The sequence below is a fragment of the Pleurodeles waltl genome, chromosome 12, assembly GCF_031143425.1.
Source record: "Pleurodeles waltl isolate 20211129_DDA chromosome 12, aPleWal1.hap1.20221129, whole genome shotgun sequence".
Lineage (NCBI taxonomy): Eukaryota > Metazoa > Chordata > Amphibia > Caudata > Salamandridae > Pleurodeles > Pleurodeles waltl.
Genome location: NC_090451.1, coordinates 689451273 through 689478092, shown reverse-complemented (window position 1 = coordinate 689478092; position 26820 = coordinate 689451273). Strand labels below are relative to the sequence as shown.

Sequence of the window (26820 nt, the reverse complement as noted above, 5' to 3'; positions counted from 1 at the left end):
ATTGCGTACAGTAACCACAACTGCAGATCTGTTGCAGTCCCCTCTGAAATATAAACATGGTCAGAGAGGTCCCACTGATGTTTGGCCCACTGGGATTACAGATCCCACCGCAGAGCCAGAATATGCCACCTAGTGTGCTAAGGCAGCAGGAGGATATCAGTCCACACAGCTCAGATTCGATCTCACGAAAATCCAAGACAGAGGCTGAAAGATTGAGATCAAAGCTTTAATGTCCTGGAATCTTTTTCCTGGGGGAAAGGCACACAACCATGTCCTGAATGGCTTCGATAAAGGGGAGCATCTGAGAAGGAGTCATGTGTGACTTCAGCACATTGAAAGAGAATCCAAAAGATTACAGGAGGTTCTCTGTAGTCTGGAGGTAGTTGATAACTGCCCAGGGTGAGCGTGCCTTCAATAGCCAGTCGAGGTAGGGGAAAGATTAGCACCCCTAACCTCTGAAGGTGTGTTATCAACATCACTTCCGTGAACACCCGAGGGGTGCTGGTGAGACCAAAAGGGATCACAGCAAACTGAAAATGCTCCTCTCCCACCATGACCTGCAGGTAAAACCAGTGGGCAAGCAGGATGGAATCATGGAAAATCGTGTCCTGCAGGTCCATTCCTACAATCCAGTCTCCGAGGTCAAAAGCAGACAAGACCAAAACCGGAGTGAGCATTTCGAATATTTTCCAGGGAAAGGTTTTAAGAGGGCACAGATCTAGAATAGGCCAAAGACCTCTGTCCTCCTTGGCTACCAGAAAGTAGCAGGAATAACAACCACGTCCAACTTCTGGCACGGGCACCCTCTCGATAGCCCGTAAGCCAAAATGACTTGCACTCCCTGCTGTAAAATGGAGAGATGGACCTCCGTCAGTTGGTGAGGGTATGGTGCAAGGTGTGGTGGTGAGGAGAAACTGTAAGGCGTAACCATTGCAAACAACCTGTGGGATCCACCCTCCGACATGATCACTTGCCAACCAGGTAACAATCTGTGGATTCACCCTCCCGCTGTGTGGCTGTGTCCCTGCAAGGGCTCACTAAAGAAGTTAGGAAGGTGGGACTGCGGGGCAGTAGGTTGGGCAGCATGCTGACCTTGGCCATGAAGGCGTTGGGGCACCACGGCCTCTACTGCTGGCTTCTCTGTGGGGGCTGAACGGGTTGATGCCAAGGTAAGCTTCAGCTAAAGCAACAAAAGGAACGGTAGAACTGTTGCTGTTGGCAAGGCAGGGCGGAAAGGCCCAGAGAGTAAGTAGCCCTGCTCTCCTTAAAGCACTCAAAAATAGAATCAGCTTTCTTCCCGAACAGGCAAGTATCATCAAAGGGCATGCCCATCAAAGAAGACTGGACATCACCCAAGAACCAAGTCGATCGCAGCCACAAAAGGCAATGAATGTGCAATGCTGGCTCCTCTGGCCCGCCTGATGGAATCAGTGGTGCCCAAGCCACAACAAATCATGAACTTGCCTATGGCAGCATCACAACCATCTTGAACTCAGAGGTTTAGAGCAAGGGTTGGACCAAACCTCCAATAAGGTATTGGTCAGGTCCTCCTTTAAGGGAAAGAGGAGCTCAGGAGACAGGCCCAGTTGCAGGATTCATCAAGACATTAGTTTTCACCTTCAAGGTGGGGAGCTGGGGTCAAGTACTTTGTCGCCCTACACATTACCATGGCACAAGAGGCTTCTATGGTTGGAACAGGAGGAGAAAACACTAGTAGCAAAGCCACTAGCATCCAGTAGGTCCTTGTACCAACTGTAATCTTGGAAGGGCTGAGCACACTTATCACCCAGGTCATAATCATTATCCGAGTCAGTCCCAAAGAGGAAATGGAGAGAATGTTGTCTAGGCTAAAAAGTCAAGCGGGGGAAGCGGTGCCTCATGCGGATTCAAGCACGACTTTGGCCCGGCATCGGAAGAGGATATTCAGGCAGTGTCTTTAGGCATAAAAGTCAGAGTCGACGTGCCCAGGGCCGGCGTGGGTTGTGGCACTGGCAGCGTAATTTGAACAAGAGTAGTGATACGTTCAGCGCGTCCTTTCATACACTTCTGGGTATCTTCAGGATAAGTGCATCTATTTGACAAGAACAAATTAAGCATGCTGCAGCATGGCCACGGGGTTCTCCTACAGTGGTGGCTGCCTGAAATGTAATTGAAGCTGCACAGTCTGAGTTCTTGTGAAATGGAATTAAAGTTCTTCTATCCTCTAAACATCTGTAAAATAAAAGCTAAAGTGAGATTCAAAGCAGTACTGTAGACCAATGAGCAAAATACATTGCATACCAGTTCGCAAACAAATATGTTTACATTGAGGAGAATGTTTGACTTCATAGTCAGAGGTCCAAATCCTGGAGAGTCCACGCAACATTTCATACTTCTGGGAAATAAGTACCTTGGAGCTAGGTAAGAATCATCTGGTATTCAGTGCTAAGATGCCCTTTGCTTTCTCCTGTTTGTGTTTGGACTAGGATTTTTGGAGGACTTTGAGCGGTTGCAGGAGCAGTCTCGGATCACCTTAGGTGCATGACGGCACATTCTGTCACACAACTTACAGTTGAATCCACAGCCTGGGCACCACAGACACCCATAGAGCAGGTCCATGTCTACATGGCTTGAAACAGCGAGCAATGCAATGAAAAAACTCACCAGATCCATTCTGGAACACAGGGGATAGTTCAAGGTGAGGAATCCGCAGTTAGAAGTATTCATCACAAAAAACCCTTACTACTAACCTTGGCTATCACCCAACACCCTTGGGAATCACTTATTAAAGCACTAACCTTAACAAAGATGGTGACTGCCCCAAATTCAGCGGCCTCTGAGGTAGCCTTCAAAACACTAAACTCCAAGCGAAGCATTTCATACCCATAATATTTAGTCAAGTGTTTCCTGACAAAGAACAATTTCAACATCAATATGCAAATATTTTCGAACTGCACAAATTTTTAATAAGATCTTAAAGCATTGACACTCCATACAAGTATTGAAGTGCATTCTTGCTAATGCTGCGTCTTGAACGGTCTAGGATAGGAACGTCTACTCGCATGCCGAAGAAACATCTTTTCCTTTTTATGCTGCAAACAGCCCTTCCTGGGGTATTTTGCAGGCCTTGCTCAAGACAGCATATGCTCTGTCTGTTACAAGATACTTTGTCAGCTTAGTGTGCTTAGAGCCTCCTGCTGCTTATAATTGGTTGGCTTCATTGTCGCTTCTAATTTGTTAGCGCATGTGGGCTTCACTTTCTCTCTTTGGCTTGTCCCTCGCCTGGAGCATGTACCAATTACTTGTGTCCTTCCACTGTTCTATTTCCATGTGCTATGTTTTTCTTATTGTTAAAGCACTTTGAGTGTGTACACTTTTTTCAGCTGCCTCCATAAATTTCCCCCTCTGCTGCTCTCGCTGACCATGTGCTTCACCCCGTCCTCGTATGCTTATCCCATCCCTGCCTTGCTTTTTCTCGTATACTTCTTCCCCACCTTGAAGCTGTGCTAGCTCCTCTTTTTTTACTACCCCTATTCCTCTGTCACCCTATGCCCCCCCCATGTTCCTTCTCTGTATCCCCATGTTCATTCTCACACACCCTCCTGTTGCTTTCCCTCTCTGTGTGCCGTCCGGTTGGTTTACCCCTCCCCATGTTTCTTCCCTCACCCATACCTCTATTTTTTGTTTACCAATCCATTTGAAATTGTCAAAAAAAGCGCTTGTGTCATTTTGTAGGTGCACGCATACATGGTGCATGTGCCTACAAAGTGACGAAGCCAGCAGTATTTAGATTTTTTTCTTGTTTAAAAGCCGTACTGCCCAGCATTGAGGATGCTGAACAGAATGGAGAGAACCATTGACAAAGTCAACAGATGTCAAAGCATGACCTATTGGCTTTGCAAATGCTTATTTTGCTAACTTTTGGATTTTGAAGAGGCAATCTGTGGGCCTGCTGAAACTGACAACCCATGTCTCAATCTCCTAAACTTGGAAATGGCTTTTAGAACAGTTGTACAAACAAAGACCTTAGGATCATTGCCTTCTGCACCTTCAATAATGCCCACATTTTCAGATTATTTTGTCAAATTCTGTTCTCAACATCTTCCAGCTTTTGCGTGAGCTCCTTTGATTTCTGCTCATGCTCTTTAATTTTATGCTTCTTATCATTAGGTGAAAGAACCAGTATTTTCTTTGTAGCAGGGGTGAAATGATTAGCAGAGTTGTCCCAGTGTTAGGAACCTTCTTCATCAATACTCTCACTCGTATTTCCTGAACAAGAATGTTCTTGCAGGTCACATTTGTCTATGACCGCCCCCCCAAGTCAGTCCACATTGCCTCTTCTTTAAAGATCAATGACTACAACCTAATAAGTCAGATTCAGAGCAGCGCTCCGAGGTGTCAGAGAAAAGGTAGCTTCTTATGACTTGCCAACCTCGAGTGGCATTCCTTGCCTACTATTTCCCTAATACGTTCAGCCTAGAATTCAAAGTTCTGTCAGGACTGAAAGGTCCACTAATGCCTTCCTCACTGATCCTATAGAACGCAAGTCATATGGATTGCAGTCGAAAATGAGTTCTGACTCTGGCCAGAAAGAGCTAAAAGAGTGAACAGACATTATTGAGGGAGAGCTTGTATACTAGATAAAGCCCCATTACTGTGATTGTACATTCATTACCACTTTTGAGTAAATCATATTTTCTCACTCTACGAGTACATTTACATTCTGTGACACCATGGACTTCGAGCTTGTAGAAATTGCTCTTACCACAATCTCTTCTGGCATAGAACCCACAGAGATGTCTGGAAGGTCCAAGGAGCCAGGTAACCCAACCGGAACGTGGCTCCAATGAGTAAGAACATCATTGCTTGCTAAGTGGGTCTGCTGTGTCAAGGCTGATTTTTTTTTTCCTGAAGTGGCTAGGGGATGGGACAGAACAGCAGTCTTTCCAATGAGCACTTGACCCTGCTTATTGCAGTTAGCCATTCAATATATCCACTTCGACGTAACATACTGAGGCCAAAGCTATATGGCGGTAGCGGATGCCGCCTCACCAGCTGGTAACACAGGAAAATAGCAGCAACTGCTGAGGCTGCTTCAGCCATCCATCCGAGGCCTAAAAGTTAATCTAGAAAAGGGCCATATGCAAATCATAGCGGAGGGTTGGAAGTGAACAGCATTTAGCTTAGGGCAGGGAGGTCAAGAGCTTCAATTGGCAATGTTGGTTAGCCTCCTGACCTCTTAAATCTGTTTGAAGTGTCCTCAGATTTGTTTTCCAAACAAGTTGTTGCTGTCAAAGCTTGCACTTTCCACTTAAATAATGTTCTTATTGAGGCAGCTGTACCCGCATAATGCAGCATCACTTCCTGAGAGAAACTATCAGAGGCTGATTTCATTGAAGCATCAAAACAGGCCTGCTCACCATTTTTCCAATAGAATTTGCCTGTGCTCTGTCATCCTTAAGCAATTTTTTTTAAAGAAGGGTATGATGTTGTGCCATAAGTGTCTGTCAGAATGAATGAGGAAAGCAAAAGAATTGGCTACCTTTACGACCGTGGCTATGAAGACACTGATTGTTTTAAGTATAATGCCCCTATATTGTCACAGGTGAAGACGCTAAGATAACAGTTGGTCTTCACTTGACTGGCCAACCATGCAGGGTGGTTATCTTGGGCCTTTTTGGCTACTTACAGGCTGGATAAATTTGCAGAGGCAGAAGTAGGATTATTTCTGTGAGCAAGGCGACTTCCCAGTAAATGAATGAAGATGGGGATTGCTTCAAATACTGTCCTGGAGTTTTTTTTAAATTAAAATCAGAAGCAAGCAGGGTTTCGCACTATAACGCAATAGCAACCTTTGAGATGCTCTTTTGATAAGAACACAGATGTCATTGGGTGGATAAGGTCTTTGATTGGGCTCCGGCCTGTCATTATTTGGCACAACATATGCATCCCAATTTGATCCCTTGTAAAAAGAATATCTGGCTGATCTCAGTTTGATCATCATTGTGGCACTCCCAATATTCCATCACATCATTACCATTCTTTTTGTCATCAGGATCTTTATGGATCTGGGAGGCCGGTGATTGTTTTGAGACAGGAGCTGCAAGCAAGGAGGTAACTAGGAAGGAACCTAATGATGGCTGAGGTTGTTGAGGTAACTGTGTCAGAAAGGTAGAGGGCAACATCTACAGCAGCATATGTTATTTTAAAGTGCATAAACTGCAGGTGGGAAGCTACCTCACCACTCTTAGTGAATGCTGGAGCCACTCCGAGTAGTGCTTTAAAAACACAAAACACCATATAAGATCTTTAACGGAACCGAGGTGAGTTTTGTTGTTTAGCTCAAGTTTATCTGTTTTATTGCAATTCTATTTTAGCTGATCACTGCCCATTAAACTGCAGCTGAATCGCATTATGTTCTGAAATGAGAATTGAGATGCCAAGTTATCTACAAGGTGCAGCCATGTCTGTAAGTCCTCAGCATGCATATACAACCTTCACCAGTGGCCTGACACACATTTTGAGAGTTTTTTTTAATAGTCTATGATTTCCAATTTAAACTTAACTGAATCTATGTAGTTCTGGTGCCACAGTCGTTATAAGCGGCAGAGCCTAGGCTTAGCTTTGCTTAACTACGAAGTAAATCAGAGTGCAGTCTTCTCTTTTTCAATAATTCTGTGCTCCGTTAGAGGAGGACATCAATTGGAATACTTGACCAGCTACCTGTAGAATGCAGAGTTTTATGCCTCAACAGCTTTAGAACAAATAGATCTTATCAATGTTTCCTTAACAGCTTTGAGGTTTGCTTTACGCCACTAGTGAGTTGCTTTTAGTCATCTCTCACTAGGAGTCCCAAATTCGATAAGGTGGTGATCGGATCACACACAAGAAATCACTTGTATGTCAGGCACTAAGGTCGTACAGGTCCAAAGTAGATCCAAAATATTATGTGCTGATCTATAAATATGCTGAGTGAGGTTGAATGATAACTTTGGGTCCATAAATTTGCTGTCCTAATTTCTTGCCTTGGTATCTTCCGCTCAGTAAGTAGAATCACCAGTGACTATCAGTTGGGGATGATTTATCTTAAGGGAGCATGCAGACTCCTTAGAACTGGGAGGGAAAATTGTTCATATAAACAGGTAGACGTTAAGTGGAAAGGATTATCTTTGATCTGTTATTGACTTCCAATTGTATTAGCAGTGTATATAAGGGCTGAGGTGGAAAATGTGTTAATTGTCATCAAGTCACTTGAGTTAGGCCTGGTACAATTCAAGATGTACATGGCTGCTGGACTAGGGGATAAGACTTCAGGTGCTGATGTGCAAGTCTTGCATACTGGAAATGGTGAGCTATATTCCGAATCATGTTCTGTAAATAGATCTACATGAATCTGAATTATGAGTGGGCTTGCAGGCCTATCATACCTCTTGTCACAGCTATGATGCAAGGATAATAGTGAATGATAATGTGAATGCTCTCTGCATTCATGCTAACATGCTTGATGAATGCCCTTGTCAGTGTCATCAGGGGGCATACATTTTATTTTTTGTTGATGAGAGGCAATCTTGGCCATCCTCAATGCAGAAGAAGGTATCCTTCTCATTAGTTTAATCCTTTTCATCAATATAACACTATTCCTTTCCCAAAGTGAAGAAGTGCCATGCAACACAAAATCCAGAAGCTGCAAAGTTATTTTCATAATAGAGGCAATGCTCGGAATGCAGACCGCATGGAGGAATCCTTTAAAGGTGAAGATAAAGTCAAGGCACCAATACCCCAAAATGAAAGAACTAATTTGAGTGCAACTGATGATATCACAATGACAATTGGACAATCAATGGTGAAGGAACCGTGGGTGCAGAAACTGGCACTGACGACAGAGTCAAAGTCATAGTGGCAGACGAAAAAGGTTTGTTGACACCTCCACCAACAAGTTCATCACCGACTGCAGAAGAGTTTAAGTCAATTGAAGTCATGGTTAACTTAACTGAGGGTGGAGTAACTGACATTTTTGTTCCAGGAACTGATGATATGGCAAGTGGTGATTTTAACTGTGAAGGGAGGAGAAAAGAAACTGATGAGGCAGCAATTAATGGCACAGGAGCAGAAGGATTTGAGGAGGACTTCACAGCAGACAAGGCAGATGTAACCCATTTCATTAAATGACTGACTGGAATGAGATGGACCTTTTTGTGAAAGGCTTATAGGTGTACTCGAGTTGCGGTTCAGCAGTGGAAACCAGCGAGGTGGTGTGAGTAACAGAAGCCACTTTGGAAATCCTACATGAGAGGGATTAAGCAGGAGTCAAAGTCTTTGTAGCGGGCTTAGGTGGTCATCTATCCACTTTCGAATTCTTGTGAAGGAGACTGATTTTGAACACACTAAATAACAGTTTCTGCTTTTTAGGTCCAAATGAGGGGGAAGTAAATTATTTTGCAAAGAGTGCAATTGCCAGGCGTCTCTTCAGGGTTTGAGGTATCTTCACTCAGATACGAAAGAATACTTTTTGGGAACATCATAATCCAGGTCGAAACAGTATACACAGAAAGTATTGAAAACATGTACATAGATATTTTTTCTTGTAGGCATCTCGGTCATCCTGAAGAAAGTTCCTGATAATCACAACAGACAGAAAGAAGCGATTGGTCTTGTCAAGTTAGACTTCGTATACCCACCTAGGGATCGCCTTTTATTACGGTTTCTCTTCATTCCTTGTTTTGTTGGCTTGCAACAATGCGCGGTATCCTCCTTAATGTATCACTACCACCCCCTACGGGCCCCCTTTTTCTTTTTTTTTGTCGACTGCCTCCACTCACTCTGGCCTGGGCAGACTAAACCCTTTCCTGATTAGTTTCAGTGCACTGGTATGCGGTGGGCACACACACTCTTAATTGTCTTGGTCTTGAGTGCTTCACAACCACTTGGCTCCCTCAGCTTGGATTGAGGGGTGTTTCACCACTTACCCCCTTGTTTTGGATGGACACACACCCAAGTATCAGTTCCAACAACTCAATCTCTATGCTATCATCCTCAACCTCTGCACATTAGGTTTGCCCAAACATATTTTTGTATATTTTGCAGCGTTGAAAAAGTCACCTGTTGTGATGAAACTTATTTGCAGTGCTGCGCTATCTTTGAAAAATATATGTAAGGTGTTTTCTGAACACTAAATTATGTTTTTGGTAGTGGAGCATACCTCACCGCTTAGCACTGTGCTCCACCCTACTTTGACTTCCTTCAACAAGAACTAATATTGATTGTATTTCTATAACGGTCAGGAAGTGAACCATGTATCTACCACTACCCATACCTTTTTTTTGTTTACCCTCAATGCTTTGTCCATCAGTTACCAAAATAGGGCCAATTGCCACAAGAAAAACACATTCTATTATAAATCGGGGAGATTTATTTAACAGTCTGTACAATAAAGTCACTTTTTTTTTTTACAAAACAATTCTTTAATAAATGATAAAGTGAAAAGCAGCTTATGAAACGGAGATGTAAACTCCCCAAAATTCACATTTCAACAAATTCACCCTTTTAATAAATAAGATGCAGCCGTTGGCTGACCAGTGCGGGACTCATGAGGGGAGCAGAGAAGATTAAGTGCCAAGAAACAGGAGAGCAGTACCAAAAGAAAGGAGAGAGAGGTAGTGCCCTGGGATCCACCTCCCAAAATGGATTAAATTAACTGGACAAATTAGGAGAATAACCTATAGGCACCAAATGTTTTGTGCCTCGCAGAAAAAGCAAAGACTCAAGATCTCTGCCAAACTACAGAGATTTTTTCCACCCATGGGAAGTTGAATGGCACATTAACTGCCCCGTCCTTCTCAAAGAAGCGGTACTTCTACCCAAAGGAGGTTTAAAAAAATGGGGAAGTTAGTGCCTGGACATTACAAAGTGCAGTAACAAATGAATGAAGGCCACACCTCCCACTCGGACAAAAAAGTAAGGCTAATTTACTTCAGATTTAAGCCACAGATTCATCTAGTATGAGGGGAACAGTTCACAATGTGAGGATTATATGCTCTTAATCCTTGTGTGCGAGGAACGATAAAGTTCTATAGCATCACCACTGAAGAAAGTTCTACATGCACTTTTCAACAACACCCCTTTCCAGGCCAGGGGATGCCTACAAATGGAGTCAAATGTTAAAAAAAAAAAAAAAGGTTGACCTCACTGAATGCCTTTCGCTGTTAACTGTCTCTATAGTACACCAACAACTGCTTTGAAAAGTTCTTCTTAAAGACCAAAAAGGGCAAACATGGCCAGGTTAAACACACTGAAGCCAAGAGTGGTGGCTGGGTTAACAGGTCTCCACTGGCCACCCTTGTTATTCAGTAGCTCAATCACAACAATGTAACAGAAAGCAATACTGAGGGGCCCCCCTTAACTTGAGTTTTTAGGGCCTAAATGAGTTTGCCTGTTTAATGTAAACATCGAAAGCTGCCCTTACATCCATATTGGATGCTTTAGTTCAAAACTAGTGGAAGCCATCAGGCAATACTGGCAATCAGATAAAAGTAACAGATGAGGTTTCAATATAAATGCAGATTAGAATCAAGGCCTACCTCACCTGGAGAAGTCTCAATGAAATATGGAACTGTAGAGAATGCCCATATCTTACAACTTTTTCCAGCAGATGTAAAAAGCTCATGCATTCTATAAAGACTATCTGAAAAGTCCAGATTGAAACACTTCTAGGCAGTGAAATCATTCCCAAGACTAAAGGTTCACTCCTACAAAATAAACTGAAATTACCTGTGCTGTCATGTCATAGGGAACATGACACCTGGGGAGATCAAATCCTAGAAAACAGCAGAGAACAGATGAACTCTGCACTTTAATATCCCTGGCAGATTGTACCAAAACTGCCAGAAATGGCCAATTAAGTTGATAAAGTGGTGCACAAACATGGGCACTAGATGCTAAGGTTACGTCTCTTCATACATTATAGCCTCAGGAAGCCTGTGTTCCCTCTAAGATAAGGCGCTAGGATTCTTTTAGTGAGGCACACACATGTTCTCTGAGATAGGAAGAAGAGCTTTAGATGTGGCGCAAGCGGGGGACGCTTGGGGTTCTAGTACCAACTTGGGATTATTCTGTGAGGACACACTAGTGTCACCCATTTAAAGATGAAGACCCAGGCTCTTTGCCTCAAGGTGAAACACTTGTGCACTCTTTGTTAGGTTTGAACAAATTAGAATCTATGACATGAGGCAGACTATAGTGGCTTGTGCGAGAGCTAAGATTCCTTGAAACAAGATGGTAGGGCGGGCCTTTTTTGGACAACATAATTTACACTCCCTCAATATAAAAAGGATGAGGGAGGAGAGAAGTAAAAGGTTAAGTAGTTTTGTGTGTGTGATGTTGGCGAGAACACTGGAACTCCTTGTATGAAGGTTTCCTGTGGAGAAAAAGTAAAATGAGAGTTACGCATGTAAGGTTAGGGGTGATACATTTGTGATTCCAGGTGTCAGGAGGATATGCTGCATTATGTGTGACGGTGAGAAACTCAGAGGTGAGCTGCGTAACCCACCTTCACAATTAAGATTGTCTTACTCTCCCACAAATGACACGTTTGGGTTCTTCATTCATGAAAGGGTGGTTAGGTGTCAAAGTTCATGATCTTTGTGTGATAAGACTTGGACTCCTGGTGTGATAGCACTAGAGAGGAAAGAAAGGCTAGCTATGTCATGATGGACGATGAGGTGTAAACACTCTCCAAACGACCCTTGGTTGCGGCATACTGAGAAACTAAGCTCAGCTCTATAATGTCAACAGGTAGTGCACCATCAGTCCAATAAAAATGATGTACAGGAAGAAAACACTACACCCTTCGGAGGAATCCCAAGTTATCAAAACAGATACATCCACTTCAGCGAGTTGTGGATAGTGAAATGCAGCGCAGAGCACAATTTGCCTGACACGTGCACCCAGGAATGTTTCAGAGTCCACTATTTTGCTAGGATGACCTTTTGGAGTGGGCCATCCTCTAGCACCCCACTTGTCCTGTGAGCAGGCTAGCCCAACAGGTCCTCTAACCAAGTTGTGCAATCCTCTATCTTGTGGTGGAAAGTTTGTCCTTGCCCTAGGACAGTAAGATAATGCTTCTGTGTTCCTCTCAGGACGTCTGAGTTCCTACTTCCTGTGGGTTACAGTTACTCAGTGCATCCTTCTGCCTCATTTGCCTCAGGCATGCACCGTACCAGGCTTCTGTTTGCCTCAAGTACATAAAAGCAGTTTACTCTGCCTCCGGTATGTCATATAAGAGGATTTCTTATGATCCAGGTATAACATAGCCCAGAGTTTTGAACTAACAAATGTGCAATATTCAGTTTTCTGTATTTGGTGTGCAGTATTCCAGGGATCTCCTCTACAACTTAGTCAATAACACTGAGCACCTGTGGTGAGTTGTGGCAACAAAGATTCGGTGAGCAGTAATCAATCCACATGAAGTTCTTTTAAATCACTGCTTATTCAGACAGGAGTAGCCCCCAAGCCCCTACCCCAGGTCTCATCCAACTGTATTGTGCACAAGGTAAAAAATAAATAAAGTGCTGAAACAAAAGTTTGACTAGAGATGTTCAACTAAAAAACAAAAATACACATTACACAATCTACCAGACTTGAGCATATCCCAAAATGTAAACCGTGGTACAGAAACTCACTTAGAGTTACAAAGTCGTCTACACCTGCACTAAGGTCAAGGCACCTTTGTAGCTGTGAGTTATTCGTACACGTAAACATACACACACAACACTCCATGAAAACGTACTCAAACAACACACTCCTAAATACAGACATTGTGTGCACACAGTATAGACGATCACTGCATGCCTAAGCAGAAACAATCCATTCCTCTGTGCACACAGTTTTCTTACATGTTCAGCAAAATCTCAAACTTTAGGGCAACATTGGCTGTGTTCGGCAAACAACCAATCACCCAATCAGTCCATCCACAAGCACATACATTCCTCTACACATGAATTCCATACACTCTCCAAGCATGTGCACAAAGCACTAATCACAATATGTTAATACACATGCACACAACCCTCCACATCAAACAAGCAAAGGAGACCCCTGACAAATGCACACCACATACACCCCTACACATGAAGTGAACATGCAGCACAACAACCGAAACGTGTTCTCAGCTCATGAAAAGAAAAAAAAAAAAAACATTAGGAGAAAGACCAGATCCAGGAGCAAATTATCGTCACTATATCCTCCAGTCCCTTTTCACCAAAATCCACCCTACACCCAGATTGAAGCATTCAGGTGGATGTTTGTGCCAAACACATTCCTCCTGTTGTGCACTGAACCCTCAACTTTCAAGGTTCCTTCGGCAAAGCACTTCCAGATAGTGCCATCCCAGCTATCTTTCCAGATACACGGGGCCAGTGACTGCTCAAACAAACATTATGGAAGAGGATATCTGGAGTTCAGTCACAAGGGAGTTTCTGTTGTTTCTCTGTACACAAATGTATGTCTTTGGCCACTGCTTAATTTGCAGGAGGAAAAGTATTTGCTCCCCCCATTAGCTGACACATTCTTGGCATCAAGAATCCAAAGCAATTAATGGTTAGTTCTTTTGGCGGGCTCCTCCGCTCCCTCCATTGTGCAAATATAACCCCACCACTAATCCAACATCCACAACGGAAAGGCCTTAAAATGCTGAAGGACAAATTCCTGCGTAGGCGCTCTGCTCCTCTACCTCCCCCTGATACAATTCAAAGCGATCAAGTGGTTGTAAATCGTGCGTTATGAGTTCAGTTCTTGAGATCATGGCCTCAGCAGACTGAAATCTGTGCTTCAATCGGATGTGTTCGCTGACAATCACCGTCTCCTTCAGTTTCCCTTCGGTCTCCCATGTCAGTCTAGTTGTGGGAGACATTATAATAAAGAGTTTCCACCCACTTTTGTTCCTGCAACTACCAATTACTCCAAGTGGACCAGCAATCCATACAGTACAACAGCCCCCTTCTCCTTGGTCACCCAGTCCAGTTCACTGCTGCTGAAGCGGGGGTCCACAGGCTCTGCAGCACTGACAGTCTGAGGCCCCACCTTGTAGGAGCCTGGTTTCACACAGACTTGAAAGGCCACCTGTGCCATGTGTTGACGGTGAGACTTTGGGTCCTTGAAGCTGTTGAGTAGAATGGGCAAAGTTAGTCACTATACACAGGGATAAAATTACATTTATAATGAATCGTTCATATTAGCCCATGCGCTCTTTTCAATTACAAATCTGTGAACAGGACCATAAACTGTTTCGTTAGTTGCTAGAGCTTTAGCAAGCCAACGTGCATCATACAGAGGTATGCCTCTTCCCCCCTTCATGCTTAAGTACCGATCGTAAAACCCAGTTTAAAAAAAAAATGAATCAACTGTTTTTTTTAAGAAAAAAAATCTGATGGCTGAGGGCCAGTGGGAAGCAAGGACTTTATTCTGAAAAGGAAAAACACAAATGCATTGCAAATTACAAGCAGCATTTCATTATCTGAAGAATAGCGTAAGCACCGGAAAAAAGACGTGAAGTAAAGTTCTTGCATTCAAGTAAAAGTTAGTCAACAACTTGGGAACAAAAAAGTGTGGCGAATCCTTATCTCCTTGGCGTGATGAAAATATGGTTATGAGGCACATTAGCTCTGAACCTGTCTGATGTGCATGGCAGACATACTATGTAAAAAACGTTTAATAGAGAAGCACAAGATGCAGGATGCCACATGTCGGGAGGCACTGTACATAGGTCTTGTGATAACCAGGGTGACCTTTGAAAAATATCTCTGTTTTCTCTCAAAACATTGTTGTAATTTTTCTGCCTATTCAAAGATAGGAATATAAATATTTTTTCGGAATTGGTGTAAGATTTTTATTGACTTGTCGTTCTTGCTTATTTACTGTTTTAGTACTTCTAAATGCTTTACACTTGTGCCTTTGATTAAGCCCGACTGCTCTGTGCTGCAGCAAACCAGGACTGAAATAAGGGTTTTGCTGAAGACCCTAACTTGACCGGACAAAGATTGTGACATTATGACGTCTCACTACCATACAATAATTCACTTTTCTACAATATTTATCTATCTATATATCTATATTTATCTGCACCTCTCTATCTAGCCATACCTCATGAAGGATAACCAGAGAACAACAGCCAGCCAGGGAACAAATCTGGATATCAAAGACAGAGAGAGTCATAAACAAATGTACTATCCCAAGAAGTGACTCAAACAGAAGGACTCACTAAATAACCAAATATATTTCAACAACGTTTCGGCTTCTGCCTTCCTCTAGTAGTACTAGATTGTTTGCTCGGCAGCCACTGATTTGGTTTCTGTACGCGCCATATGTACAGGGATGGCTCTTTATCTAGTATACCAAAATGAGTTATACTGTGCAAACTGTCCAGTTATTCCCTTATAAGAGGACAAGGGCTTGCTCTAGCAACCCCAAGTTCCTGTTATAGGGGGTAGTGTGGCCAAGCAGCCTAAGGATTACCAGAGATGAGTGTTAGACATCTGCTATAGGCACACAGTCAATAAATGATGCACACAACTCAATAAGGAGATCCACATCTATTTCTAAAAATAACACTTATTGTTATATAAATGTAGGCACCAAAATCATCACAATCAGGCAAGATTGTTTTGAGTGAGAACTTCTTACAGGTTGAAAAAGTAGACACTTAGTGCAATTTCTGAAGCGGTAATGTTAACATGTGGAAGGAAAACATATACTGCAAACAGGTACTTCACAGCGACTTCCAGGTCCAGTATTCCAGATTTAAGGTGAGTATGGGGCAGGGTCACCTCGGGTGGCACTGGGGCAGCCAGGTGCATAGGTGCAGTTCAGCACCGGGTGCCCCTCTGAAGCCAAAGGGGATCAGTCCGGACATTAAGAGGCTGCAGACAGACTGCGGGGCCAGTAAGGCTGAATCAACAAGGAAGCTAAGGTTTCATGATGCTCGGAGACATGGGGACACTCTTGGTCCTCTTATCCTGGGGCCAGGGTGGCCGAGTGCAGAGGTGTCCTGTGGCATTAGGTTTCTGTCACAGGGGCCTGAACAAGGAGGCTGCAGGCTGGGACTGGGGGCCAGTCCAGCTGAACCAACAAGAGGGTTCAGGTCTCACAATGCTTAGGGACGTGGGGACACCTTTGGTCCTCTTCTCCAGGGGCCACGGTGGCCGAGTGCAGAGGTGTCCTGAGGCATCGGGTTTTGTCACAGGAGGTGGTTGCAATAGATGGGGCCTGCGCAACGAAGCTGCAGAATGGGGGCACAGTCCGGCTGGACAGACAAGTGGGCTCAGGTTTTACGAAGCTTGGGGACACCTTTGGTCCTCTTCTGCTGGGGCCAGGTGGCCAGCTGCAGAGGTGTCCTGAGGTGTGGGTTCTTTGTCTCAGGGTCACTCGCAGTACAGGGGGCTTGCACAAAGAGGCTGCAGGCATCATCGTTAGTCCACAGCTGGTGATCCCTAGGTGGGCTTCGACTGGGGACCACTCTAGCACCGTTGGCCCACTTCAACCCGAGCTGGGGGCACAGGTGCAAAGGGGCTTTCCAGCATCTGGTTTTGGCAGTCTGGAGTCCTCAGAGTTCTTACGGAGGTGGCCTGCAAGATGCAGTGGAGGAGCTGGAGTTCCTTGGTCTTGGGTAAAGGCTGGATGTCCTCCTGGGCTTTTGGAGGCACAATCAGCTGCAGGACAAGACATCTTTGGCGCAATTGTCGAGGACAGAAGGCAGGCTGGCAAGGTTGGTGCCAAGTCAGTTGCTGGTCTTCTGTTCTTGCGTCTCTTCAGTGCCTTTCTTGCAGGTCGGCAGGATCTGATTTTCAGATGCAAGGGTCTCCTCTAAAAACTGGATTTAGGGGAGTGTAGGGTAGTAGCCAATGGGCTACTTACCCCTGGGGTCACTACACCCCCTATTTGACCAATTCCTGTGGGAAGTGAGCAGAACCCTATCCCAGAGTTCCCACTTCTGCCATCACCTAGATGGCAGACTTTCACATTTTGTGTTCACATCAGATAGTCCACCTTAGGGGTGGCACTGGCCCGGAGGTGGACACGCCTTTCTGACTAAACCTTCCCACCTGTCCAGACACTAAATGGGCCCTGGTTGGAGTGGGTAGATAAAATGGGGGAGGGTCCCCTCACCTCTGAGGGAAGCCAAATTTGCATACCAAAGGCAGTGGGTTCTTTGACACTCCCTGCCTTGGAATGATAGTTTACAGGTAATCCTGTAGGCTTTGTTCATGGCTCTCCTGAGAGTGTGTGCTCTCACCCTTGGGGGGGGGGGAGGGGTCAGAAACTAGTCTGTAGAGGTAGGCTGGTTGAAACCAGTCAGTCAGCACACTAGTTGTTGGTAGTTTCTTTCAGGTGGCACCTCTAAGGTGCCCTCTGGGTGCATTTATTAATAAATCCACACTGAAATCAGCGTGGTTTTATTAGTACAAGATGTTTGATAACAAACATCCCTGATTTCAGTGAAGCCATCATGTAGGAGGGGAACTCTTATTGACCAGTGTCCAGCACATGCACTTACAATGGCTTCCCTGTTCACTCACTATGTTTAAAAATCGACAAAGACATGGCAGGGGCATTTATGCCCTTGCAGATATGTTCACACATGTAATATAATGCAACCTGCCTTAGGGCTGGAAGGTCTGCTGTAGGGGTGACTTACCTATATTTCATGCAGTGTTAGTGGGCATGGCACAGAGGCCCTGTGCCATGTTGTGTTTTCACTTTTAACTGCAACAAGAAACACAGTCTTCATTGGCAGTCTACATTGCTAGGTGAGGGGTCCCCTAGGGTGACAATACATGCTGTTGCCCTTTCGGTCCCTTTTTGGTACCCATGTCCTAGGCACCTTGGGTACCATTCACTAGGGACTTAAAGGAGTGCCAAAGGTGTTGCCAATTGGGGGAATAATTGTACGTTTTAGGGAAAGAGAACTGGAACTGGGGACCTGGACAGCAGGAACCCAGTGCACTTTCTGTCAAAACTGATTGCATCAATTACCAGGCAAAAAGTGGGGGTGACCATGGCAAAAAGGGGCACTTTCCTACAGTGAGTGTATACCATAACTATCAAATTTAAGGGAGTCTTTTGGATTGCATTTGCTGACAATAAAGATCTGTGCAATCGTCCTCTACACCTCCCTGCAACCTCTTCCTTTGAAGTTTTCTTCGTGTACCACCATCGTTATACAAATCCTATAAATAAATGAAGCAAAGACAGGGAATTAACCTAATAGCACATATTGACTACAGAAGTATATTGTTCAAAACTGAAGGCAAAAACTCTCCTATTACTTCCTTGATCTAAAAAGAAACATCTCAACAACCCCTCCAAAGTTGACCACAGAGCTATTTCCTTCAAAGCACGTGAGCTGGAACCAACCGTAACAACACAAGTACACTTACAACCTAAACACAGACACAGAGAAAAATGTCCTCCAGGACACAACGGGCATCATTTGCTGTCCACAAAAACATCTGCGACACGCAAATAGCCATCAATGCTTACAAACTTCCACAGTACCAAAACAACATAATCCTGTCAGATTATACCACAACAATACGTACCGCACTCTGGGTGCAAAGTTTTCCAATCCAGCATAGCGCAGGGTGGGTGACAACTGGATCTTGTATGGCTCTCGCTCATGAACACTGTTCTCATCCACCTCATGGTATCCATTCTGCATTTCTGCCTTGGCTGGTTTGCAAATAAAAACAGAAGCAGCACCTGAAAGTGGATCAAAACAGTACTAATTAAAAGAAGGACTCAACGTATTTTATTTATGATTTTATGTGAGATTTTATCCAGCACAAACGTGGCCCAAGGGCATTAGAGCCCTTTACGAGAGAGTTGGTATTCATACATAAAAATGATCTTTCTATAAGATAACAGTTGAGACACAAAAGCTCAGCGTCAATAAAACAGTTAGGATAAATCAATGAGGACCTAGGTTAAGTTTACCAAAGTGTCTCTGAAAGAAAAAGATAAGATATGCCTTTTGAAGGTGATATGGTTCACTGCAGTGTGTTAGGCTGGTAGGTAGGAGTTCCAGATCCTTATCACACTGTCAGAGAAGGCCTAATTCGTACCAAGCTGGGCACCAGAGATTTTCAACTTTGCAGCCAGATAGGAATCGAGAAAAGTTATGAGAATGATGACACCATCTTAAATTGAGCTCTTGCTACAATTGTAGGAAGCACACATCAGAAGTGATGATGTCAAATTTCCTGATGCAAAGTGGATGGCTGCATGAAGGAAGTACTGTTCTCACAGGTGATAAATTATATTTCATGTACGTAGAGAGAAGTGTTTTCTCTTAGCCCACACACTGGTCTTTTTTGGACTGGATTAACAGATTCAAATCCTGCTCTTGAATGAATTGCCCAATACCCCATGGTAATTTTAGCTCATGGAGGGCATTCCTGGTCATGGTGGAAAAGTTGTTTCTCGAGATTGAGACAGCTGTTAAGAAAAATCTGGAACTGTCTACAATATCTGGTAGGCAGACTCGGGGAGAACAGATTTCTAACCATTCTTAGATCAGAAGATTTGATTTCTTTGGCGAGATCAGCAAGAACTATTTTTATAGGGTTGCATTTTAAGTGACAGTTTGCTATCCATTTCCCGACTGGGTTCAAGTTGTTTGCGAGTAAAATGAAGTCATCTGGGGTAGAAAATTCAGATATATGAGGGCATTTTCTGCATACTGGCTGTACAGAAGTCCTAAGCTTTTCAGAATCTTTCCTAGAGGTCCCAGCTATAGACTGAACAGAGTTGGATATAGGCTTGAACCCCGAGGGACACCTTTTCAAGGCAGATTTTGCTAGACACAGAGCTATCTATTTTCCCTCCTAGACCGTTTGACAGGTAATAAATGAACCAGTTCAAGCCTGTGCAATGAATGCCCATTATATCTCTATAGATTATAATCAGTGAATAGTGGTTGACTGTATTGAATGCAGCCAAAAGGTCCAAAAGAACAAAAGTAAAAAAGTTATTTAAATCAAGGAGGCCGAGGGAGTCAACAATTTGAAAGACTATTTTTGTAGTACAACCCTGTATGAATACCGACAGAAACGTGTATAAAAGATTATTTTCATGAGTGTAATCAAACAGGTGCGATGCCATGCAGCTTTCAAGCACCCTTCCTAAGAATGAGAGTGTGCTGCAGGGCGGAAGTTCAAGTCACTAATAGCAGCAGAAGGTTTCTTTAAGGGGCCAGAAACCTGAAAGAGCTTTCAGCAGTCAGGAGAATAACTTGCTTTAGCAAGTCCTTTACCAGGGAAGGCCAGTAAGGTAACAGCATTTTGGTTATTTCCTACTGAGAAAATCAAGAGTACATATGAGCGGCGATTAGTCAGTTTAACCTGGATTATGGTACTGAGTAACTGATTCAGAAATTGTATCAAAGAATGACCAAGTCCGTTGGGCTTTGCGGGTCAACTCACAGTCAACCGAAAAGACCCATTTTGGAGAAAGAGATTGGTCAATGGACTTTACTTTCACTAAGAAAATGTTAGCAAATTCCTAACATTTGGAGCTCTGATGTGGAGCAATTTTCTCCAAGACATTCCAGTTGTATCTTTCAGACTGTTGCGATCAGAATGAAAGGGTGCTTGTCTCCACATTTTCTCCAGAAATCAGTTGTTTTCTTTCCGTATGAAGATCTTTTGAGATCCAAGGGTGGGATGATTTGGGATCTTCCTCTTGTTTTTCAGTGGGGCAAGTACATTTATTAGATTTTCCATGCAGTTACTGTATTCTTCTGTCATGACGCTGAGGGATGATGAAGTGACCGCGAGCCAAATAGGGTTGAGCAGTAATGAACAAGTTACTTACCTTCAGTAACGCTCTTTGAGGTGGATACTCTAACCATAGACTCCTCTCCTTAGAACGCACAACAGGTGCCAGAATAGATATGGAAACTTTCCCACACTGTCTCCATACCGTCCCAGAAGGGACAGGGGGTGCCACAAATCAGCACTGCCCCTGCACACTGACATCTGCTTCATGCTTATCTTTCTTCATCCTCAGATGTGATGCAGAATTGTTGATACTAGTGTGCAGATTCTTTACTTGAGACCTTTTTAGATGTTAAAAACAGGTCACTCCGCAGAAAGAAGAGGATGGAGGGCAGTTAGGAAACTATAGTTGGATGGAGCATCCACCAGAAAGAATTACTTTAAATGTGTTTAGAAGTATCCATCAGAAGAATCACATGTTAGAAAAGATACTAAAGCAGTACGTTCCCAAGGCGGGGGAATCTCTGGATTAGGCTCAGACTGACATGTCTTGCAGAGTCAAACGGGTGAAATGCCCTTCACGCCAGACATGGTTGTCAAGGCAGTAATGTTTTATGAATGTGTGTTCTGATTATTGTACCGAAGCCTGGCAAATATCGAGGAATGGTAGCTGTGCGACGAGGGACGCCGAGGGAGATCAAATTACATTGTCACGCACTTGCACCCTCGTCTTAGTGGAAGGATGAGGTCGAGACCAGCTTAAAAAAAGAAATTATGCTTCTGTTGGTGCTTCAATTTATACTTACCAGAGGTCTTTGACTGCAAAGGCTGACGTCACACAAGAATGGCCCAAGAAGCAAGAGCATGTCCACGGCCTGAAGTAGGACTTACATGAAGGCTTGGGCTTCTTCTAAGTTTGGAAATGCACAGTTTAGCTTCTCAGTCCCAGATTGCTTTTGTGTGCTTAAGAGCACAATGCTTGCATGACTGAGGATCTGATTTTGATCTTGCCAGAGGGGAATACTCCGTCACAAAAGTGACAGATATCCCGTCCGCTGTATTACCATCCCATTATATCCTGTGCAGATGGTAATACCGTGGACAGGATATTCGTCATGTTTGTGACTGAGTATCCCCTCAGCCCACATCAAAATCAGGTCGAGAGTCATGTCCCAAGCCCAAACATCAGAGACACATACAGTGCGTGCAGGTCTGTGACCATTATCTGTTTTCCTCAGTCACAACATGGATTTTTGAACAAGTAGAAGGCAGCTGACAAATTTGGAAGTAGGGTTCCACATCCAGGTTGGAAAGAAAGGAACCGACGTCAACGTTCAGGGGTGCGCTTATAAGCAACTCCACTTATTAGTTCTAGAGCAGTGTGGAGCAGCACAGTGCCACCTAGCAGCATGTGGGAGTATTGTTAGAAAAGGTTTCTGAATCCACTCTGGAGATTCATTGACAGTTAGCCACATGCATCTGCAATTGATTTTTTAGTGTCACAGAACTACATTTTTTCCTTTTTCAGTTGGCCTGAGATGTTCTGGAAGATAAATGAAAGATAGAAATTATTTTAAAAGCGGATGGACCAATCTAACAGAATTGGATGGTCAGCTGTTAAAAGTGAAGCCTTCACTATGATTAAGTCGAATATGGTGGCTCTGAGGTAGTGTTGGAGAGGGTCGTTGTCAAAGAAAGAAAAGAACAGATCCACAAGTTTGTTATCTTTGTCCCAATGAAGGTTAAATTACCTCAAAAGATAGGGGTGTTGAGATTATCAGTTGCAAAGACATACATTTCAAGCATTCTTGCACAAATGTACTGTTTTCACTTGTAGGGTGGTAAGTGACATTCATTTGGAGATGAGGTGCTTTAAAGGCAGAGATTTCCAGGAAGAGTAAATGGAAGGAATTAAAGCGATCTGTGGAGAGACGGTTGCAACATAAGGGTGTTTCTGGGAATCACTGTTACTCCACCACAATGTTTGTCTGCAAAGGCACATCGAACGATGGAGCCTTTTGGTAGAGGAGGAGGTTGACGGTCTTGCCCGAGGCTTCCCTGAACCAAGTTTCCGTCAGAACCAAGATGTCTAGGTTAGAGTTTGTAATTCTGTTTGAGAGCTGCCGGCAGTGTTTGACTGCAGACTGGCAGTTAAATAGTACACAGCAAGCAATGTTTAATTGTATTTGAACATGGGACTGCTATGTTGCAAAGTGTAACTGAATGAGATTGGGGAGATTTTTCCTTAGGCAAATAGCATGAGTACGAAGGTGTATCCGCAGATGATAGCAATGGGGGGGGGGGGGGGGAGATTTGTTAACTTGATTTAAGATAGGTTTGGTGAGTACTGTTCGTCCTTCATAGCTTACAGTGAGTTCGCTAAGACAAACATTATCCAGAGGGAGTAGTTCTGCTGGCTTTTAGTGCACACTTCCAGCTGGGCTTAATTTCACCTGACGTATACTTCGAAGTAGGACAAGCATCCTTGGGTAAGCAGCATTTGAGAGTGGCCATCAAGTGTAAGGAAACATGGGATCGTACCCAGACCTTTATTAGAAGGAGAGATGATAAGCAAAGGAAGTCCAGAAAGGGATGTTAGTGGTGACATCAAGGAGTACTGGATCAGACAGTTGGTTGCAGAGAATCTGGAGTTGGAGTAGTTAGGCTGAAGCTTGAGGGACATCAAGTGGGGATTCGGAGAGGGGGGATGGATGGCAGTGGGCGAGTAGAGTGCAACATGAGAGGCAGACAATACTGAGCAGAAAAGATGGAGCCAAAGCAAGTGGCATCAATTAACAGCTTGATCAAAGGCATTCTTACCGGACAGCAGCTCTCCGCGGTCCAGTATCCGCCGCACAGCACCTATACTAGTTCCATGGTATGCCATATGCCACTTTTTACACATGTTGGTGGATTCGAGGCGTGGATTCAACCTGCAGAGGCGAGAACAAAGTTTGCATCTAGACAGAATCCAAAAGTATCTGATGCCATGACACAAATGCTTGCTGAATCCTTCAACACCTTCCAAAGCAACAATACCTAAGAGAGAAGCGGCACCATCCGAAAGGTAGAGCGTAGTCCCTTGGAGGCTCCCCACGCTTGCAGTAGGCTTCATCCCCCCGCAGTTTGTGGCAGGACTCGCAGTAGCACAGGTTGAGCTTAGGATCCTCTGAAAAATATCCATCTAAAAGGAAAGCAGAGGCAACAGTAATTTGGATTTGTTATGTCAAAACACGATCAAGATCATAAGCACCCTGTCCTACTGGCTAATGAATGGCAGGCAAATTGCAGGACACTATTTTATATGCTAACCCAGTAAATCCAATATACACAGAGTGGTTACAGCAGATAACAGTTTGTTAACAGAGACCCAGATTTGTTAGAATTATATTTATCAATCATGTATCACTGAACTTATTTTACTATTATCTCTCGACTTCGCTCACAATCCACATTCAGTCTCAGAAGTAGAGGAGAAATTCTTAGTCCAGGTTCTAAAATCAATGTCCATGGATATATGTGGTCCCATGAGCGAAAGGGACCCAAGATGAAGATTCACAAAACACAATGGTACACATAATTACAGTTGTTGGCAAACCATTCCTACATTAACTTGCTGTCATAAGGTTACTGAATATGTAGTTGACCTTAATGAAACTGAACAGCAGCAATGGGATATTTTTCTTAACTGTTCTAGTCTGCAAACAACTTGATTCAATTTCACTCACACACAACAGTCAGCACACTGCATTTCATTCTGATCAATGATCCCTCTTTAGTTTTACATGTTGTCATTATCATCAAACAGATGTCAAACGCATTGCCACCTTTATTTCATACAAGCTGTCATCCTTTTTTTGCACACATCCTCAGCTCCCCAGACAAAAATTCTTGTGAGACGTCAGCCTTTGCAGTCCAAGTCCTCTGGTAAGTATAAATTGAAACACCAACAGAAGCATATATATATATTTATTTTTTTTAAAGCTGGTCTCGACCTCATCCTGCCACTAAGACGAGGGTGCAAGTGCGTGACAATGTAATTTGATCTCCCTTGGCATCCCTGGCCTTCGCACTAGAACTCTTACTGTAGGAAAATTCAAGTTAGCTGTTACCAACTCATCCCGCCCCAAACAGTCAAAATCACTATGGATAAAAAAGACTTTATAGCTACTGTAAAAGCCCTGATCCTGGTGCACCCCAACAGAAGCAACACTATGCTGACTGGCTTGGAGTTTCATGCGACACTCCTCATGAAGTCCCTGTATACCACTGATTGAGAGAATTAGTAAAGTCGGATGAATTCCACATGCACTCAAAACATTCCGTGAGTGCCTCCTGCTATCAAATCAGCTTCAATGTATCCAGCATCTCAACTACAGCTGTAAAACTAAGCAACCCACTATATCTGCAAAGAAAGATCAAGACGTTCTATAAGCAACACGGCTCCCACATCAGCAACAAAATTCTAGACTAGCAAACGAAATAAAGAGAGATGGCACAATTCTAAGACTTCTCCTGCTATGTACCTAGAATACGGACTCCATCTGAACCAAACTCTGGCAAAAATAATTAGAAAAGCACAGTTTTGAAAAAAAAACAAAAAAAAAAACACTCCATTTGTTCTTGTAAAAAAACTGCTGTTTTTTAATGTGTTTTTTTCTTTCTAAATAATGTACCATACATATTCTCATCCCACATGCTCTGAAGATGCATTTGAAAACCAGATTACATTTGCAGTGCTATGCAAAGGAAGACAAAAATCATGTGTCCCGAGTGGGGAAGGAGTCTTCCTCTGCAAAACATCTTGTCACTGTAAAATCAAAAGAGTCAATACACACTCTGTATTCTGTAATAGATAAAACAGGTTTATTTAGAAAGTGCTCAATGCGGCAAGAAGGTCTCTGCTGTATGCATTCTCTGGTACACTAACCTAACTAAAATTATTCTTTTTCAGAGCCTCACCACAAAGTTTGCTTTGTTTTTTTGACGGTTGAGAAGTGGGGTATGGTTACCATAGGGTACTTCAGCACAGCTGATATTTATTTCTATTCAGATAAGGCACTTTAATTATGCAAATTATTCTGCCTCTTTCATATATTTACTTTTTTTTGGATTTCGTCTAGTTTTTTACTTTATATTTCTTCACTGAACTTTAACTATTTTCCCAGTAGGATTTTGTTGTTCCGCTATATCTCATTTTTTGACTTATTTCATCATTTTTTAAAAACGTTGTCCCTTCCCCTACATTTTATATTAGTCTCTCTTTACCCACGTATTTCAAATTATTCCCTTTCTTCCTTTTTAATACCCGCTGGGCCTACACATTGGTGTTTATGTTTAAAACACTCTGACATTAGGCACAATAGCACCATTCAAATGCAAATAAGGCAGAAAAGACACTCTCATATTAATAAGGGAAAAAGCCATCTCAGCTACTCAAATACTTGTTTTTATGTATCAAACTTCTCAGAGTCTTGCATGGACACACAGACTGCAGTAGTGATCATTTGACAAATACCCTTTCCTGTAAATTCTTCTAATATCATCTTGTGAGCAGAGAAGGAGGATCTGCTCTCCGGAGGTGAAATATCGATCTGTTGTAAATTTGATGGTTGCTGAACAGAGTATTCATTTTCAGAAACATTCAACTGGGTCTGTGCTTGTAAAGGAGTACTCTTACTCTTTATAATGGCTTTGTTGAATATGTAGGTTACATTTAAAGATTTCGACCCCTTGTGTAGCAAAATGGTCTCAGACACAGGCCGACTTAAGGATATGAAAATAATAATAATGGAAGGGACTACCAGGCTAGGTACAGGCTCAGATTTCCCTCAGAATTCTCTTCGTGAAAAAATTATATTTTAAAAATGCTTCTTTAAGCTTTCCAAAATGAAAACATCTCCCGACCGAGAACTTTTTAGATGCACAGAAAACGGATGCTTGGAAACGAACGCTACTCAAATTCACAGTAACTGGTAGATTTAAAATAACTTTTTACACTAAAAAAATGTTTCACTGCATTTATAGGGTCAACAATGGGTGGATGTGACAGCAACTGGTTACAGAAAATTGGTGT

General features: G+C 43.2%; 1 protein-coding gene across 2 annotated transcripts in view; it reads right to left on the bottom strand.

Moving 5' to 3' along the window:
• Nucleotides 1-9922: 9922 nt before the first annotated feature.
• Nucleotides 9923-26820, bottom strand: part of NEURL4 (neuralized E3 ubiquitin protein ligase 4) — a 139429-nt gene continuing 122531 nt past the window's right edge. For both annotated transcript variants that reach the window (XM_069215503.1, XM_069215504.1), the window contains exons 26-29: nucleotides 23784-23928; nucleotides 23565-23677; nucleotides 18570-18729; nucleotides 9923-14134 (exon numbers count right to left, since the gene is read on the bottom strand). In XM_069215503.1, coding sequence (XP_069071604.1) covers nucleotides 13930-14134; nucleotides 18570-18729; nucleotides 23565-23677; nucleotides 23784-23928 — 623 coding nt within the window. In that variant the 3' untranslated portion in view covers nucleotides 9923-13929. The remainder of the gene's footprint in view (nucleotides 14135-18569; nucleotides 18730-23564; nucleotides 23678-23783; nucleotides 23929-26820) is intronic.